Source organism: Periophthalmus magnuspinnatus, chromosome 5 (genome assembly GCF_009829125.3).
Source record: "Periophthalmus magnuspinnatus isolate fPerMag1 chromosome 5, fPerMag1.2.pri, whole genome shotgun sequence".
Classification (NCBI taxonomy): Eukaryota; Metazoa; Chordata; class Actinopteri; order Gobiiformes; family Gobiidae; genus Periophthalmus; species Periophthalmus magnuspinnatus.
This window is the reverse complement of record NC_047130.1, coordinates 10,761,780-10,782,507: the sequence shown is the minus strand read 5'-3', so window position 1 is coordinate 10,782,507 and position 20,728 is coordinate 10,761,780. Positions and strand designations below refer to the sequence as shown.

The following is a 20,728-nucleotide window of genomic DNA, read 5'->3' as shown; positions in this document are numbered from 1 at the left end:
AATTTGCCCGGCAACAGTTACATTTTCTATAATGAATTAATATTTCTATATTAAATGAGTTTAAAACATACAGTGTTCAGCAAAACAAGACGATGCTGTCATCTGGTGTCACAGTTTACTGTTCCAGTAATGTCAAACTGGTTGCTGTACTGTTGAGTTTATAAAGAATCCTGCGTTCATGTTAATGGAAAATAACATCATTGGAATGGATAAAAATTGAAAATGAAATATGTTTCACTGCTTCAGCATATGAAGTTATGTTTATTTTAAAAGAGGACAGTGCATAGTCTTAGTGAGGACACCTCTAGTTCTCTCACTGTTGACATTTCTCTGTGTTTGGTTCTAAGTATGAATGGAGTCATCCACCTGTTATAGAATTTATCCTTCTTTAACATGAGTTTCCCTGGTCAACTCAACTCACAGAAGAGGTCTGCCATTGTATCTGATTATCAGTGCCGATGTAAACCTCATGTGTGGAAAACTTGAATAGCCAGTACTAATGTGCAGTGCTCAGTTTTCAAGTAGCTGAGTCCAGGATTGATGTGATGCAAACTTCTCCTGCCTCAAACAGAGAGACTCCTGCCTCTCTGCACAACTGTAGGACTCAATTGTGAATTGTCTGGTAATCAGGAAGTGCACATTAGCATTCTAAGTATTGTTAGCTTTTCAAGAGGATCCTGAAGAGCTTATAAACTCATCACTGTGAATTAGGATGTTACAGACCAGTGACAAGGCTCCAGTCAGACCTAGACCCAGTTGAGCAGTGGAATTCAAATGGTGCAACACAGATGTGAGGCAACTTGTATCACCAAACTTTTATACTTTATCTTTTCCAACTCATCTCTTTGTCTCCTCAACTCCTCTCGTTTCCTTTCTCTTCATCTCCTTATCTACTTGTCTCCTCATCTCTGCATCTCCTCTCTCATCTTATTTCCGCTCTCCTCTCATCTCCTCTCTCCTTGTCTCCTCAATCTCCTCTCTCCTTGTCTCCTCATCTCCTAGTCTCCTCTCGTTTCCTCATCTCCTCTCTCCTCTTGTCTCATCTCCTTGTGTCTTCATCTTCTCATGTCTTCTCTCCTTTCTCTTCACCTCCTTGTCTCCTCTCTCATCTCCCCATCTACTCACCTTCTCGTCTTCTCATCTCCTCTCATCTCCTCTCCTCGCCTCCTCTCTCCTTTCATCATCTCGTCTCCTCTCATCTCCTTTCTCCTCATCTCCCCATCTCCTCTCTCTTTGTCTCCTTGCCTCCTCTCTCCTTACCTCTTCTTTCCTTGTCTCCTCTCTCCTTCTCTTCTCTGTGACTTTCTTACCCATTTTCTATGGAGTAATTGAGGAATCAAGGATGGGAGGAGGCAAGGAAAGACAACTGAGATTCGACCAAAGCAGCTCTTTCAGAAACCGTCAGAACCGCAGAGAAGCAGTTGAGAGCCACAGACGTCTCCTTCCAGCTCAATTCCAGTGGCAAAAGTGCAATGCTGCCCCCTGCTGGATGAACCACAGCTGTGCGTGTTTGTGTGAGAGGAGACATCAGTGTCTTAGGGGAGAAGGAAGGAAATAGACACATTTTATGAGTAATTTGTGCTATAGTCCGACCATCAGCACTTTTTAGACACAAGCACCAGTCTTACATTTACCAAAGATAATTACACTACAGTACAGAAAACCACGACTTTACCTTTAATGTTATTGTGTGTTTTTCTGCTGTGAAACTGTAAAGACAGCGTGGAGTTTATCTCTTCAATTACAACATTTTTTTTTTTTAGCTTGTATTATATTAAAGGTGCTGTATGTGATTTTTACGGTCTTAAAAATGACAAAAACAGAACTAGTTAATGTTGAATGGTTTGCAGTGGATCAAAGTTATCACTCAGTTACCTTATACATTTAGAGCATCCTAATTATTCACCACAATGAGTTTATAAGCACCTTTGACAACTTTCAGAGACAAAAACAGTTTTGCCATAACAAGTTAACAACACTCTTCCTGATTATCAGACTTAATGTTTTACACACACATATATATATATATATATATATATATATATATATATATATATATATATATATATATATATATATATATATATAACATTAAGTCTGATAACAAAAAACATACATTTTTCCTTGCAAGTTGATCTATATTATATTGCTTTCTTGTTTTTGTTTTTTTTAGCTTTGTTAAATTGTACTATTATAGTTGCGGCGGGGGAAATTTTTTCTTCTTCATAGGGGGGGCATGATAGAAAATAATTGAGAAGCACTGCTCTGCTCTCAGTTCTCCTTCCTACAAGATTCCACCAAAAATAAAATACTGTTTTTTGCTATCAATTTCTTTATTATTCTTTATGATAACAAAATCAATCTCTTTCTCCATCAAAAGAAAAATTTAAAAATCACCAATCCCGAGGGCTCCACATAAATAAAATCAAGACATACATGTTTGTCTATATGTACATACACTATATGTGTGCATGCACACATATAGTGTATGTACACATGCCCATATACGCCCATATACGCACACTTACAAACACCAACGCATAATACATAGATACAAACTCATTACACATATATGCATACATACGTCGAGAGGAGACAGTTGAGGCGGCTCAGGCATGTCCCACCAGGAGGAGGCCCCAGGGAAGACCCAGGACACACTGGAGGGACTATGTCTCTGGGATGGCCTGGGAACGCCTTGGGGTCCCACCGGGGGAGCTGGAGGACATGTCTGGGGTGAGGGAAGTCTGGGAGTACTTGCTTAGACTGCTGCCCCCACAACCCGCCTCTGGATACATGGAAGCAAAATAGATGGAAAGATGGATGGCATACATACACACACTTAATTACTGTGCAGATTTTGTCCCTTTTATATTTTACATTTACATTATGGTTGCTTGGTAATGGTTATGCTCCTGTCCAACCAGGAAATAAGATTAAAATTAAAATAAGCAAGATTTTTTTCTAACCATATTTTAGTGAAATGAGTAGCCTAACCTGCCATATGCGTGTTAAACATCTTATTACATCATTTACTTTGTCAGTTTTGTTTCATTGCATAAGCTCAGATTTGGTTCACTGCCACCAGGCTAAGTTACAGGTCAGACATGTGGAGAGGCAAGCCCACTTACAGTAAAGATGCGTGTGTTTTCAAGATGATGGATCAATACAACACCCCTCACTGAATACATGCTAGTCCAGTGGTTCTTAACTTTGTTGGAGGTACTGAACCCCACCGGTTTCATAAGCACATTCACCGAACCCTAGTTTATTGAATATATATATATATATATATATATATAAAAAAAAAAAATTTTAATTTTTTTTTTTTTTTTTCAAATTCAAGACATATGTATGTTTTACTGATGCACAAAATGAATCCTGGATTAACATCACTGTGTTCAAAGAATAAAACCATGAACTCACAACAAATTACATACATACCTTTTTACAAAGACATGACCTTTTTTAATACTACCACACTGAAATTATTTAAAATTTTAAAATATATGTACAATGTTCCCTCTAATTTTTCACGAGTCTGAGCAAACACACAAACTCCCTGAGCGGTCCCATGGACCACTGTGAGCAACATCAGACGTGCGCACTGTGGTCATGCTGCATCACATCCATCCAAGTTAAATGGTTTATTAAAAGAATCAAATTACCGCATTTACATTTCTGTTATAAGACTTTTAATTAAGTGCTTTAGCCCACTTATACAATGAAAATGACAAAAATCTTGCTCATGACCTGTGTAGTATGTTAATGCTATTGGAAGTATAAATATTTAATTTTAATTATGGCACAACATGAGCTTCCACCCAAACCAAGATAACTGTAAACTCCAATGTTGAAAACACACTTAACATTTTTACGATAAAGCTCTGACTTTATCGTAATAGTCGTATTAGTATAAGCCATTGTGAGAAGCTTTTGCTGTGCACTGAGTGAGATTGTCCTACTGTGTCTGGGAGACAGTCTGTTAACTGTTTTTCAGTACATGACACGATCATTTGATTTTTACAACTCATAAACTAATGACAATGTTTGAATATCATGTGACAATGACCAATACACACTGAGAGGAATCTGTATCTGCACACCCAGCTGCTCTATTACTGTACATTTACATAACATATCAAAACACAATATATAATGTGTATTTGTATATAAAATATATTCAAAACAAGTGGTATGGGTCAAAATAAATATATATTTACAAATCACACACTTCAAAATGTAAAAAACACACACACACTGGAAACTAATAATACACTGTACATGTGACAGTGTGACAGTCATTCTGTGACAGAGGTTGGACGATCGAGTCCCGCTCGGACCAACTTCTGTCATTGTGTCCTTAGGCAAGACACTTCACCCAAGTGGTGTGTGCGTGATGATTGGTGGTGGTCGGGGGGGCGCAGATCGGCATTTGCTAATGTAACCTTTGATTTATTTGATGTATGTATGCCCCAAATTAATGTTAATATATAAAATAACATACATCAAATAAATCAAAGGTTACACTAATGCTAATAATTACACATAATACACATTTGGCCCACAATTAAGTCAATAGCAGGATAAACCACGCTTACCGATCAGGAACAGTATCCAGTCCACCAAATCATAAGGTCCTCTGCTCCTCAGTCCACCGTGAGATCTTCACTCGGTTCCACGAACCGCTCTGGGGCCGAGGTGCCTCTAGTTTAACTTGTACAAACATCCACAGTGTACTTCCTTTCTTTTGTCCGTTTCGTCATGTTTAAAACGCAAAACTACTACAAAACAGTGCGTAAAATTACGCAATTACGCGCGCGTAATTTTACGCGCGGATCTTTGCCCGAGGGCGGGCCGTCGGAACGTTAAGGGGTTAAACACTTAGAATCATTAGCGAGTCTTCACTCCACATCGGTCACATCGGCTAAACATCGCCTAACCCTAAACACTGGGAGCGGGACACGAGGACGCCTGTCAATGACGTTGATAAGATGCGCAAATACGTATGTGAATCACATAATTGTCTGGAGCTGCTCGTCACCGGTCACACTCACTGACTCACACTGAAAAATAGCGCAGAATGAATTGTTGTGTGTTTATTTTAGTTTCAACTCCGGCTCGATTTTTTTGTGCTCAGCACAGATTTTCTGTGCGCGGAGACCGTATCAGCAGTGCGCAATTGCGCACGCGCGCAGTTTGGAGGGACCAGTGCTTGTTACTACATCAAATAGATTTCTGTGGCGATTTCCTCTCAGGATTTTCATTATACATCTACGGACAAGCTTATTAGCGCGTCATGAGTGACGGGCGACAGTTTTACATCGGAGATGATCCACCTGCTGCTGACCCCTGTGCGCACAGCGTCTGAAAATCAGGGCTGTGTCTTTACGCAGGACTGTGAGCTGTGTCTGTGTCTGTGAGGCGTGAGTAGTATTTGTTTTTAACATTGTTCCGCGAGTGTGACGCTTATTTTGATCAACGAAAAATAAGAAAACATATTGTAAATATATTGTATTTTAATATTTCAAGATCACAATAAGCTTCCAACTCCGGACATGTTATATATAAGGACATCTTATATATAAGGATGAAAGAGCCGCATGCGGCTCCGGAGCCGCGGGTTGCCGACCCCTGCGCTAATGAGTATTTACTGCAAATCAGTGCGACTTCTGCTGTTGCGTTTGAGAGACTAGCTCAGAAACGCGTGGCTTCACCTTGGCAAGTGCCACTCTCATGTCATTTTCACAGCAAAGTCTGTTCCTTTTCTTCGTTTTTATGTCGTTTTATGTTTTTATGCCGTTTAAATGGCTCATTTAAGTTGGGCAGGTACTTCGATAGACACATCAGAGGGTGCATTTGTTGAATTAGGCCAACGTCTGGAGACGCTCGCAGTCCGCTAATCATATGAGTCGGGTGTGTGGTCGGGTGTGTGTCTTGACCTCCGCCGAACCCCTGAGACTGACTCAAAGAACCCCTAGGGTTCGATCGAACCCAGGTTAAGAACCACTGGTCTAGTCCAAAAATATCAGAAATGTTAGGATACGCTATTTAAAATTCTGGCACCATGTAAGCGCCCGGATAGCAACCTTAGCGATTCAACGAGGAACAGAGCAGAGCTGAGAGAAAAACATGGACTGAAAGAGCCGTAACTGTACTATACCAGGACTAAAGCAGTTCCACATTTTGAACCATTTGAAACAATTCTGAGCCTTGTTCATTTCTCTCTGTGATTAGTTTGTAGATTAAATTATTTCTCACAATTACTTCTGTCATAAAAATAACATGTAAAAGAGACAGAGGCGTTTTTTTTGGAATGAACGGATCCAAAAGATTTTGATCTCATAAAAGAGCTGAAATCCCATCACTAGTGTAGTTGTGGTGTAGTTGTGCAGTCAGGTCCCTCTCCTGGACTGCGCAAACGTGTGTGAGCGCTGGTATCCCGTCGCCATGGAGACGCGCGCACGCGCAGCGTGACAAACGGACATTTAACGTACACTCAGGTTTTATTTTATTTTACAAAAAAAATATTTATATTTGCACAATATTAAACTCCAGAAATGTCTGTGCCGAACGTCGCCATCGGGGCTTCATCTCGAAAGGTAAATAACAGTTTAAAACGTTAGCTAAAGTTTAAGAGTCGAATACCTGTGTTAACGTTAGCCTTCACTAGCTTTTAAAAACTTTAGATAAAATGTCACATTTGATTGACAGGGTAATCCAAATCGAAATGCAACGAAAGGAGCAAAGAGAAGGGTGAGTATAAAAATATTTATGATTTAAAAACATCTGTAAACTTCCGTCTTTACCTCATAGACGGTATGCTTTAGCTACGACAGGCTAACTTAACAGTTATTATCTTTTTTTTTTTTTTCTCCTTTTTAAAACAAAAATAAAAAAATAAAATACAGTATACAATGGCATTAACAATAATATTGCTAGAGGCTTCAGTATGTTTAAATTGGCATTTATAGGGCTCTGCATGTACAATGAGGCATTATGTATTGTACAAATGTACAACATATATTTCTATGTTGGAACGTTTAGGAGTTACCATGGTGACACAATGTACACATGAGCAAACACAGTCAAAAAAGATGTAGTAGTCTGAAAACTTTAGAAAAAATACAAAATAGATTTAAACAGGACACATTCAGGAGCCAGTGATCAATATGAGCATTTGTGGTTTCAGGAGTTTGATATTCAACTAAGAGGTGAAAGTGACTAACTGAAAAACTGTTGGCTAATGCTTGCTAACTTGTGACTGTAATGTTGTTTGAGAGGGACTTGTTAACAGCACAAATCAGCTCACCTGTTGTAATTCCAGCTAAAACAGTTGAGTTTATGGTCAGATTGAATTAAAACAAAGTTCAGATTTAAATCTAACCTAAGTAACAAAGCTTCAGACAGAGCAGTGCCTACAGTTAGCATCACACCCTCAGGGATTGTTTATGACATCAGCGGCACAGTTGGCTTGAGGTAAGAGTAACTTGTTGTGTTGTGTCTTTTTCTTGAGGACGGTTTGGAGGCCGCAGACTTTGGGGATGATTTCACCCACAGCACTGCAGTGAAGCCTACTGACCAGCTAGAGCTCTCTGAGGCTGTAAGTCTAAACCAGGACTAAACCAGAGCTAAAAGTGGACTAAAAGGAGGGTTGGCCCTACTAATGTCTTTGAGTGACTAGGGTCCCTTTTCTAGACCAAGACTAAACCAGTTCTGGACTCCTTTGGATTTCAAAACCAGACTTGAACCAAAGACAACTAAAGAACAGTTATAACTTCAGGACATGTTTAAAGGTACATTATGTCACTCTCCTAGACGAGTGTCTACCACCTGCTTGTCTCCAAACACTGACATCTCCATAGGGTCAAGCCTCCCTCCAAGGAAAGTTACAGAATATTCCTTTAAGGACCATGATGTTAAATGTTCTCTGTTAATATTGTTTTTGCATGATAATAAAACCTATAAGGTCCCTGGTTCTCCTCTTGGGTCTTTCTTTGTGGAGTTTGCTTGTGTTCTCTGTGTCTGTGTGTTTGCATTTTCTGTCTGTGTTTGGGTGGGTTTCCTCTGGTTTCCCCCACCAGCCCAAAACATGCACAATAGGGCAAATCCCTCAACTAAGGTAGTCCTGACCAAGACTAGCACAAGATCTGAAAATGGGTCCCACAGCTCCTGACAGGTTTAACTCAAGAGTCACTGAAGGATGGGTCAAATGCAGAGGACATATAAAGTGGACCATAACCTTACCCATGTGTCTGTGTAGGAGCTGAAGGAGGAGTTCACCAGGACTCTCACAGCCAACAACCCTCATGCCCCAGACAACATCGTACGTTACAGCTACAAGGTCAGTTCAGAACTAAACTAAGACTAAACCAGGACTAAGCCAGGACTAAACCAGGTCTAAACCAGGACTGAACCCAGTCTAACCCAGGTCTTGTTCTCAGGAGCGCACGTTCAAACATATCACAATGAGCCAGCTCGCAGTTCATTTTGTTCTGGAGCCGAGTCTGCTGCACCAGGACTCAGAGGAGGCGCAGAGGCTCAGAGCCAAGGAGACGCTCATCGGTCAGTACCACTGCTACTATTTCTACTACTGCTGCTACTAACACTGCTAGTGCTGCTGCTGCTGCTGCTGCTGTTACTACTACTATTACTGCTACTGTTGCCACTAATGCTACTACTGCTGCTAGTGCTACTACTACTACTGCCACTGCTGCCACTAAATATTACTATTGCTCCTACTACTACTACTACTGCTGCGACAAATGAGATAAACTAGTACTGATCTATTTATTAATTCCTCTGTAATACATGTGCGCATCAGGGGAACCTAAAGTCCTGATATTGTGAATGATCTGAGCCTACAGTTTACCATAAATGTAAAAATCATTTGTCTTTGTTTTTTATGTTTAGCATCTGTGGAGGTGGAACATGAGGCAGAGAAACCAGAGACTCCGGTTAGTTACACATGAAGGCATTTAAAGACAATAAAAACAGTGGTTTGTGATAAGAGAGTGTATATGCTGTTTTAAGACATTTAAATCGATATGATTTTGAGTGTGTTTCCATGTGAGTGTGCAGGCCACTCCGGTGGAGGAAGGGGAGGAGCCTGCAGACGAGGACAGACCAGACAGCGCCGCCTCAAAACTAGACAAAAAAGAACCTCACAAGAAGCTCACAAACCAGTTTAACTTCAGCGAGAAAGCCACACAGACACTCAACAACTCTACACAGGTATAAACATGTGTATTTAATTTAACATAACTCTATACAGGTATAAACATGTGTATTAATAACAGCATAACTCCCTCAGTCATTTGGGTATGATCCATAGTAAAAGAAGAATTCAATTCTGTCAACTGGACAAAAAGTTGTAGAGTGAGGCTGCTCATCCAAGTCGCTTCTTCAGTTCTGGTCAGATTGCTGGTGGACACTGCCTTAAATCTATCTGAACACACCTGTTGTTTACAGTTTCTGTTTGTAGGCTAAGTCTTTTGAACAACACTAACTGTGAACTGTGCCTGAGTCATATTTAGCAAAAAAGTGCTCAGATCACTTCTATGAATGGGAACTGCAGAGCTAATGTGTGACACATTCGTCTGACGAGGCAATTTGGATCAACCTAATGTCAGTCTCCAGAAGGAGACTAGTCTCCTCCTGCCTCTGTCTGCGCCGGTACTCCTGGGTCTGTCTGTGTGTTGTTCCAAAAGCTTTTTCTCGTCCACCACCATGAAGTACAGTCTTCATGGTGTATTTAGCCAAAGAAAAGACCATGTACTCACATATTCACGGGGCTCTGTCTGCTTGAAGCACATTGTCATAGAAATAAATTCAGTGATTTGCTGATGGACTCTCACGTGGCATATGGTGCGGTGTTTGGGGTGAATGATGCGCGGTGTACATGTGTGACCTTAGTTTCAGTGTAGGTAGCTCTTCCCTTCAGATTGGGAAGCAATCTGACCAGAACTGAAGAAGCAGCTTGGATGAGCAGCGAAACCTCTTTTCCAGTTCACCAATTAGAATTTTTCATTTACTATAACTCCATACAGGTATAGGAATAAAGTCTAATGCGTTTAAGAATACAATATACAGTTCAGTGAGAGAGCTTCAAAGATGCTCAACTATCCTCTCAGGGTACAGTATATTTAATTACACTCACAGGGCACAGTATGATATTTAACTACTCTCTCAGGGTACAATATGATACTTAACTACCCTCACAGGTGTAAGCCTACAGTCTATAGTACATTTTCAGTGAGAGAGACGTGTCCTGAGCACTAGTTAAACTGGAAGACAGGTTCATATTAAACATGCGTTTTGTTTTGTTGTTCAGGAGAAGAGCTGTCAGACTGAGCCTCCTCCAAAAAGCACCTTCTCAGACACAGCCAACCAGGTAATTTACTTTATAAAACAACATACAGCAACCAGATACTTTACTGTATAAAAGACAACACAGCCAACCAGGTACTATATCTGAACTCACATCAAGCATTTCAATTTCAAAACGTTCGACTTACACTAAGAACTGTTGGGCGTCTGTCTGTATCAAATCATCTCACTCATAATATTATTGTGTGTTTGTGTGATTGTGCTCCAGCGGGAGATTTATGATGCATATGTAAAGGAGCTGGACAAACAAGAGAGAAACAAGGACAAACAGGAGAGCAAAAGAGAGGAGACCGAGAAGAGACTGACAGCAGACACACAGGTCTGAACCATGTCTAAACCAGGACTATATCAGGTCTGAACCAGTACTAAACAAGGTCTAGACCGGAATTATAACAGGACTAAACTGGGACTAAACAAGGACTGAACCAGGTCTGAACCAGGTTGGAACAAGGACTAAACCTGATCTTGTATTTCCAGGGTGATTATCTGAACAAACTTTCCAAAGCTGCAAAGATCATGGAGCGGATGGTGTACCATAACGTATTTGACTCAATTCTACATGGTGCGTCCTGAGTGTTTGTGTTATGTTTACGATTTCTGATTTATTAATAGGATTCTGTTCAAAGTTCACATTTTAAACATGCCTAGAAGAATAGACAGAAAGCCTGAAATCTGAGCTGACAAACTAATACAAGAATCACATTTCAGAACATGTTTGTTACAGATCTAAACTACAGGGTTAGCAGCTTTTATACAGAATATGACCCCACAGAGACAGAGGGGACCTCTGTCCTTGTTAGTGTAGTCACAATACTAAAATTTCGATTTCAGTACTAAGGAATAGATCCGGTGCTCAATATCAATTCCGATTCCACAATGATAATAAAGAGCACTCTTTCTTTAGACAATAGAATGTGATTTAGTATCGATACCTGCTCAAATGAGTATCCAGTTTCGATATTAGTTTTAGTATCGATTAGTGTCTGATTTTGACAACACTAGTCAAGGTTTATTGGTTCTGCTCTTGTTTCGGTCTCTGATTTTAAATATTTTGATGTCCTGTTTGTGGCTTCTGTGGTTATGGTTCAGTTTTAATTTTCATACCCAGATTTTAAATACTTTGAGGATCCTGCGGACGAGGGGCGACAGGAGGGAACGCTGCTTCCTCTATGGAACTTTCAGTTCGACAAGGCCAAGGAGCTGTCCGTCACTGCCCTCTGCTGGTACAGTACATTCACTGCTCCAGTACAACCATAAAAACAACATTTAAGCGATCACAGAGGAGTGTGAACTCTGAGAGGAAGCAGACAACATTAGTTAGCTCTTAAAAATGATGACAAACTTCTGACTTTACATGATTAACTTGAGTTCTTTTCAAGCATATAAAAAGAACCAAAGTTAAGTTGGAATATTTTTATATGAATCATGACCAAACTTGGACTTAATCACACATTTCATACATTTATTTATTTCATACAAAATCATACATTTACTCTCTGATCTCTTCCTTATTTCCATTAAAGCCCCAGTATGTGACTTTTTAGGAAAAAAATAGACTAAAATAAAAGCATGTTCATGTTGTGTTGAGCGGGCTGGTATCTCCACAAACGTAACTCTTATTTGGCCTGGTGGAGCCTCGTCCAGATTGTTTTCATGGAGATGTTGTTCCTTTGGCTATAATATTCCACAGTATGGCAAAAAATGTATCTATCTCCATGGGGGGTGTTTACTATGTTTACTATTTCCCTGTAAACAAGGACGTAACATGCCAACTCCAAAAAGTTGCATACTGTAGCTTTAAAGTCCTTAATCTTATAACAAACCAAGTGACAAAAGAATCGACAGAACATTTAATGACTGTCTGTTTGTTTCCAGGAATAAGAAGTACCCCGATCTTTTCGCCGTTGGAATGGGCTCATGTGAGGACTACAGGAACTAAAGCAGTTTGAGCTTTGTTCATAGTGAAACGAGTGGTGGTAGTAGTAGTAGTAGTAGTTTATAAGTAATGGCACTTTTCGCTCTTGTAACCAGTTGCTGTAGTTTTTTTTTCATATAGGTTTAACCTGTTTAGTGGGAGTGTAGTAGTATTAAACTGTAGTATTATTAGTAGTAACAGTACTTTTGTTTCAGGTGAGTTTAACCACCAGTTGCTGTAATAGTGTATTAGTAGTAGCAGTAGTAGTAGCTGTAGTAGCTGTAGTAATAGTACTAATAGCGCAGAAGTCCTATAACAAAACATCACTCGGGTTCAGATCAGGGAGGCCATTCTTCCTGATCACGCCCCTCCAGGTGTCACTGTTGTTACATGGGCATTGAAGTCCTCCAGGAGAACAATGGAGTCCCTGGTCGGTGCACTGTCTAGTACCCCTCCCAGTGACTCCAAGCCTTTGACTGCCACCCAGATCTCTATGCACCGGCCCCTTACAGGTCCTGCCGCGGGTGGTGGGTCTACGAGAGGACGGCCCCACGTTGCTCTTTCGGGCTGAGCCCTGGCTCTGTGGGGAAAGGCCCGACCAACAGGCGATCACTTGCAAGCACCCACCCCAGGCCTGGCTCCCACTCAATATAAGGGGCTACTGAACTGCTCTTAGTCTGACCCATTCCCCAGGACCTGTTTGCCATGGATAGCCCCCAGTTTGCCAACATAGCCCCCAGGATCATTCGGATGCTCAAACCACCACGTTAAGGTGGTGGTTCAGGGAGGGGCTTATTATTATTAGTATTAGTAGTATTAGTAGTATTAGTAGTAGTAGTATTAGTAGTAGTAGTATAGGTAGTAATAGTACTTATAGTAGTAGTACTAGGAGTAGTTTCCAGCAATGGTCATAGTGGTATCAGTATTAGTACTATTAGTTGTAGTTATAGTTGTAGTAATACTTCTTTTATTCCTTCAGACAAGTTTAACAATCAGTCTGGTGGGCTGCTCTTGTTCTACTCTCTGAAAAACCCATCGTACCCGGAGTATATCTACTTCACATGGTCTGGTGTCCTGTGTGTGGACGTGCATGAGCAGCGCACCCACCTGGCAGCAGCGGGCTTCTACGATGGCTCTGTGGCCGTATTTAACCTTCACGTGAAAGGCCAGGCCCCCCTGTACAAGAGCACGTTCAGGAGCGGCAAGCACACCGACCCCGTGTGGCAGGTGAGATACTAGACCAATCCCTTGTGGCAGGTGAGAGGTACTACACCGACCCAGTGTGGCAGGTGAGATACTACACTGATCCAGTGTGGCAGCCGAGGTACTTCCATAGCCTATATAAGCTCATCAAGGGTAGCAGTTATAGCGGCTAACTGGAGCCCAGTTCCATTTTTGGAAATCCGAGCGGGGGTATCATAGCAAACAAAGAGCCAATCAGGAGCGATGCTGTTGCTGGTTTGGCAGGGGCAGGCCCTTAGCAACGCTGTCAATTAAAGCTGTTGATAGCACTAACAGGAACAACCTTGGAGAAAGAAGGCATCTCATCGGTTCATATCTTGATTTAGGGCCAAAATAGTGAAATAAGAAACCCAGGATCATGTTAAGTGGGTTAAATCCAAAATTTGAAGGTCAGAATGATGAGATTGACAACATCAGTCACAATAGAAAGTGAATTGGAGCAGATGGAGCTGGAAGCACGCCCATGCTCACTCCTTGTTTGGAATGCGATGGCTAGTGGGATAGATATGTCCATTTATCTATACAGTCTATAGGTACTACACACCAACCCTGTGTGCCAGGTGACAGGAACTACAGGCAATCTGATTAGCAGTATGATCCTGTTCAAGGCTCCTCCCACAAGCCTACGCCACCCATGCTCCCACATGACAATTCTCCATAAATATATAAAAACATGCTACAAAACAATACACTGAAACTTGACAAACCTGATGTGATATGCACTAGTTTCATTAGTGGGATGCACACTGATTGTGTTGTGATGTCACTCTGAAGGGGGAGTGACTTATCGCAAAGAGCAAAGGGAGGGGAGAGTGTCAAAAACAAAAATGAAACTTATAAAACATGTTAATGCGTTGTTTTGGGCAAATATAGTATTTTCAAATCAATAAAAGGTAACATTGTGATCTAAATGTTATGCATTAGCAGTTAATACCCTATTTAAGTAACATACCCCTTTTTAATACCCCATAGAAGTAAAATACCCCCTCTTTAACGCACAGCAGTTAGCATCAAAATTCTCGCTGACCGTGGCATTGCAAATTAAACAGATCCTCCTCCTGACCAGTGTCCTGTTTTTTCTTAGGTTCAGTGGCAGAACGACGACATGGACGACAACCACAACTTCTTTTCTGTGTCGTCTGATGGCCGTGTGGTCTGCTGGACTCTGGTCAAGGTCAGGAATGTCATATTGATACTTTATACTAAGTAACATCACATTGGGGGTGTTCTTCATGTATGTCTGTGTTGGAATGTTCAGGAGTTTCCATGGGGACACAATGCACACATTAGCAAACCCAGCCAAAAACTGTTTAGATTGTCTGAAAACTCAATAAAAAAAATGGAAATGGAAACAGCACATTTTCAGTTGTAACGTTACCTAGCTTGTGACTGTAATGCTATTTGAGAGGGATTTCTTTAACAACACAAATCAGCACATCTGTTGTAGTTCAGCTAAGTCAGTTCTTTATGGTCAGATTGTGTTAAAACAAAGCTCAGGTTAAAGTCTAACTTGACTAACAGAGCTTCAGACAGAGTCAGTGCAGACAGTTAGAATCACACCTCCAGGGAATGTTGATGATGTCAGCTCCAAATCAATTAAAATCTGTAATGACTTCAATGTCTGTGTAACTAAAGATCCTGCCTAGTTTTTTTTTTCTTTCTATTTTTTCTTTTATTTTGGTGAAGTTCATAATTTTACTTCCTGGTTGGACGAGGGCAGATTTGGACAGATTTGACATACATAGAGGTAATTCCATAACTGTTACCTAGGAAACATAATGTAAGCAAGGGCCAGAACTTCTCTAAATGACACAACAGTTATGATTAGACTTATAAAAATAAATGACAACAGCTTTGTTTAGTTAAATGAAACACAGAAACATGTCTTCTTTGTGCGTAAATTGTCTCTGCATTTTGGATGGAGTGTTGATGACATAGGCAGAGGGTTCTCTTTTACAACTCAGCACTACTTCCTGTAGTTTTATACTTTTCTTCACAAACTGCCACTTATCTGATGTAAAACTGTGATAAATATTCAGCACAGATACTACTCACCGATCTCAGTCACAATTAGACAAACAATCTGTCAAATGCACTTTACCTCCACTTCTCTGACCTGTATGTTTCTCTAAGCATGAGCTGGTGCACAGTGACATCATCTACCTGACCGTCAGCCTGTCCGAGAAGGAGACCATCAACGGTGACGTCTCAAAACTCAACACACATTTACTCAAAATATCATCTATTTTGGACATGTCCAAAGTATTGAAAATCAGATACTAATCAATAATAAAACTAATATTGAACCTAGATACTCATTTGAGCAGGTATCGATACTAAAAAAGTCAGACTAGTATACGCTCATGGACAACTATGGAACCTACCTGGACCACTGAGGGATTACACAGATATAAGGCCACATGGAAAGAAAGTACTACCATTTAATGTAGGAAATCACATTCTATTGTCTAAAGAAAGAGTGTTTTTTACTATCATCATGGTATGGGAGTTGGTATCGAGTATCAAGTCTATTCCTTAGTATCAAAATCGAGTTTGAAATTGTAGTATTGTGACACTACATCTAGCCTCAGTTTTTTGTTGGCCTGACATCAGCACACTGTAAAGTCCCTGTGCTTTAACCTGAGCTGGAGACAGGTCAGAATTGTCAGGTGTAGTTTGCTGTGTAACTGTCAGATGCAGAGACTTGGTTTATGGTTAATATCTGTGTAATCACTGGGCCTAAACACATGAAACAAACATTGACGCAAGTGTCTTCTCTGTCAGTTTAAATAAACAAAAGTCAAATGATTTTTAACATCTACTTCAGAAAGAGGTGCCATTATTCAGCACCAAAGATGTGATTTTTGTTATTTGAATGGACTTCATGCTATAAGATTAATATGACAAGTTTGTGGAGTCAGTCCTAAACTAATAATGAACAGAATTTTGGAGACTTCTTTAAAAATAGTAAATCTCCCATAGAGTTATATTGGCCCCTGCTCCATCTGACCCAGCTCTGATTGTGTTTTCAGCCTGTCTCACCTCTTTTGACGTCCACAAACAAATCGACGACCTCTTCCTTGTGGGCAGCGAAACAGGAAAGATCTACAAGGTACTGTGCTCCTGTCTGCTCCTGTCTGCTCCTCTCGCTCTACTCCTCTAGCTCTTCTCCTCTGCGTCCTCTCCTCCTCTGGCACTTCTCCTGTCTGCTCCTCTGGTTCTGCTACTGTCTGCTCCTGTCTGCTCCTCTGGCTCTGCTCCTCCTCTCTCTTTCTCTCCTTCTCTTTCCTCTTCTCCTCTCCTCATCCCTCATCTCTCTCTAATTACACTGTTCTAAGAGTTACTCGTGTCAGTATTTGGACGTATACGACACTCATGTGATGGCATCTGCTGTCTCCTCCTCTCTTCCTCTCCTTCTCTCTGCTCCTCTCTCGTCTTCTCCTCTCCTCAGCCCTCATCTCTCTCTCTCTCTTGTTACAGTGTTCTAAGAGTTGCTCATGTCAGTACTTGGACGTATATGACGCTCATGTGATGGCTGTAGATTCAGTGAAGTGGAACGAGTTTCATCCCAAAGTTTTCATGTCCTGCAGCTCAGACTGGACTGTGAAGATCTGGGACCACACTGTCAGGTACTTTTACTGTGCTGCATTTACTACTACTACTACTACTACTACTACTACTACTACTACTACTACTACTACTGTTGTGTCATTAGGCCTGACACTTAGAGCTGATGTGATTGCTGGGATTAGCGGATCATTCTTCCTCTTTGTAATATGTATTTACACTAAAGCAGATGTTCAGATTCAGGAGTGAAGGACCACAGGTCATTTCAGTGGCACAAATACAGCACATTAGGAGTAAAGTTTGTCATATCACACCAAGAGTAAGCTTCTCTTCTACTGTCTCTCTGCAGTGCTCCCATGTTCACCTTTGACCTTCGCTCTGCTGTGGGAGACGTATCCTGGGCCCCGTACTCCTCCACTGTGTTTGCAGCTGTCACTACAGATGGGATAGTAAGGATATATAAACCTCCTTTAACCTCCTCCTCTGCTCCTCTTCTCCTCTCCTCTCAGGATTGATACTCGATACCGATTCCGATACCACAATAATAATAAAAAACACTCTTTGTTTTGACACTAGAATGTGATTTTCAACATTAAATGCTAGTACTTTCTTTTCTATTTCCATGTGGCCTTATATCTGTGTAATCTCTCAGTGGTCCAGTAGGTTCCATAATGGTCCATGGGTCTATACTCGTCTATGTGTCTTATACTTGTTCTGATACAACTCAAGATCATTCTAAAGATATTCAGGAAAGGTTAATTTCTGTCCTGTCAATGGACCTTTTTTAGTATCGATACAATGAGTATCTAGTTTCGATACTAGTTTTAGTATTGATTAGTATCTGATTTTTGATACAAATATTCTTGATCTGTCTGTGTGTCTCGTCAGATCCACGTCTTTGACCTGAATGTGAACAAATACCAGGCTCTGTGTCAACAACAAGTCACCATCAAGAAGCACCTGACACACGTGACCTTTAACCCCCTGCACCCCATCCTCATCGTGGGGGATAACAGAGGACATGTGAGCAGCTTTAAACTGTCTCCTAACCTCAGGAAACAGCCAAAGGTACATCCTCTGCACCCAAGCATCTCCTCTGCACCCTCTTCTCCTCCTCTGCTCCTCCTCTGCCCCTGCTCCTGCTCTGTTCCTCCTCTGCTCTTCCTCTGCACCGTCTGTTCCTCCTCATCACCTTCTTTTATAAACCATCACTTTAATTCCTTGAGACATTTCAGCACCAGAGACAGCATCCTGTGTCTTGAGGGTCACATATTCAGCCATTTCACACATGATGCAGGCTTAAAATAATGTGTGTGTGTGTCTGTGTGTCTGTGGGTGTGTGGGGGTGTGTGTGTGTGTGTCTGTGGGTGTGTGTGTGTGTGTGGGTGTGGGTGTAGGGATGGGTGTGGGTGTGTGTGTGGGGGGGGGGGGGTAAGGAGGTGGGGGGAGTGTAAGTCCCCCCTTTCATTCAGATTAGATTTCTTGCTGTGTTCCTCAGATGTCTCCCTGCTCCCCTTCTCTCTCTCTTCATATCTCTCTGTCTCCCTCCCTCTCTCTCCATCTCTCTCTCTCTCTTCCCTCTCACTTTCTGTGAGGCCCCAGTTCTAAATGTTCAACAGTTTAAAAATACCCCTCACTCGAATAGAATATAGAATATATAGAATATAAACAGCACTGCTACTGCTAGACTACTGCTGCTACTACTACTATTACTACTACTACTACTACTACTACTATTACTGCTACTAAGGATTAATACTACTACTCCTACTACTGCTACTACTACTTTTGCTACTGTTACCGTTACTACTACTACTACTACTACTACTTCCTCCTCCTCCTCTCTTCCTCTCTTCTTCCTCCTCCTGCTCTCGTCCTCCTCTCCTCCTGCTCCATCTCCTCCTGCAAACAGAAGATAAAACATCTTGCGTGTGTTTTCCTCTGTTTCAGACGAAGAAGCACCAGGAGCAGTCTAAAGGTCCAGAGGTCGAAGTTGCCAAGATGGAGAGGCTGCTGTCTCCGCTCAGGGACTCAGAACTTAACTCTGTGCACTAATACAGGGCTAATACAAGAGCTAACACAGGAGCGAAGAGCAGCTAACAGGCTAAAATCTACACTAATCTGAAATATACCCTTTAAAGCTATAATACAAATGTCATATCAATGCCAGTGCATTTTTTGTGTAAAATAAAGCATTTATTCTTTGATGTTTTAAACTTTTAAACATATGAAACAACAGAAACATACCTGGAGTCATGTTTTGTTTCATTCACATGCTTCAGTAATCCTCCCTTTGCACAGCTCAACACTCTTTTACACCTGATGATTCATTTGGTGGTGCTCTGCTTTTCCAGAAAGTGTTCCTCTGGGTTTTTAAAGTCAATACTCGTTCATCTGTTCATCTCAACACTCAAAATTTCGCTTCAGAACATATTATGTAGGTCTAGTAGTTTTTAGCCTTATTTACCCTGCTTTAAAGGCTCACCATGTAAGTTTTCTAATGGAAGATGGAGATGTAATTGCTTTATCTGAAAAATTCCACAATATGGCAAAGTAACTAGAGTGTTGGAAGAAAAACTGTTTAAATAGAAAATACAGGCACTAAGTAACATTTAAACTCCACCATAGTCTGAACCAAATCTATGTGACACAATGATTACAGTCAGAGTAATCTATCATCTACAATCCAGTGACAGACTTCTACAGAAAAGTGACACAGTGCATCTTTAATACCGTTGCCATGCACACAAATAAGAGAGGAATTATTTAAGACTTTTTTATATGCATACTTTTTTCATATTCATATATCAAATTTATAAATTACCAATTTGTCAGGAACTGTCTGATACACAGAGAGCGGTTATGGATGAGGTAAACATAAATGTCTGCAAAAGTTAGTTTTGGCAACCTTTTTCTGCTTTTTAGCAGTGTGAATGACTCACCAGGCAGTAGGTAAATGTCAAAGACCCAAACTTCTGCCTTCTTAAAGTATCGCCCCTTTTCCTCTTTGGTGAGATATGCTATAATCTGACTTAACATCATGAATTTCCAACAGCAGAGCTACAAATTGATGTAATGAGACTATGTGCTGGTCATAGTTGGTCCAGAAAGTCACATAATGTTTGAACTTTTATTTATTTAAAGTTGTTCTGCAGTTACTTGAGGGATAAATAAAAAACAGAGGCTGCGCCAGACATTTTTGGTTGGAGAAGCCAAGGGGGTGCTAAGGTTTTCAATGGCGGTGCTCACTTAACAAGTTAATTTAGAGCCTTTTAATATAAAAGGTTGGGGACCACTGCTTTAAGCCATGTTTGAATATTGTTATCTCATCAAAAATCTACCTGGTTGCATTATATTTCATTCACACATGTTTGAGTAACGTTGCACAATTGGGTTGTCTACAACTCCAAACTCAAAATGCTCTGTTCCACTTTGTGATGTTATGAAGCGATAGTTTTCAAGATACAGCTACCTTTCACCTTTTGTTTACTAGAGGATTGAAATTATCCAAATGATTCTAGAGAAGAGAGAAGGTGTATGGAGTGTAAACACACAGTGGAGCGTTTCCTGTACTATCACTTAATGACATCACAACGTGGAACAGTGTTTCTTGTTTGT

At 40.8% G+C, this 20,728-nt stretch overlaps 1 protein-coding gene across 1 annotated transcript; it reads left to right on the top strand.

Annotated features, from left to right (window-relative positions):
• The first annotated feature begins 6,557 nt into the window (after positions 1-6,557).
• On the top strand, positions 6,558-19,165 carry LOC117370890 (dynein axonemal intermediate chain 1-like). The gene is made up of 18 exons (XM_033966437.1): positions 6,558-6,599; positions 7,514-7,600; positions 8,261-8,341; positions 8,442-8,562; positions 8,911-8,954; positions 9,079-9,231; positions 10,595-10,705; positions 10,864-10,948; positions 11,495-11,609; positions 12,262-12,305; positions 13,281-13,528; positions 14,628-14,717; positions 15,677-15,746; positions 16,546-16,655; positions 17,024-17,172; positions 17,460-17,559; positions 17,999-18,178; positions 19,061-19,165. The coding sequence occupies exons 1-18, from the start codon at positions 6,558-6,560 to the stop codon at positions 19,163-19,165; spliced, it is 1,935 nt and encodes a 644-aa protein (XP_033822328.1).
• The last annotated feature ends 1,563 nt before the right edge of the window (positions 19,166-20,728 follow it).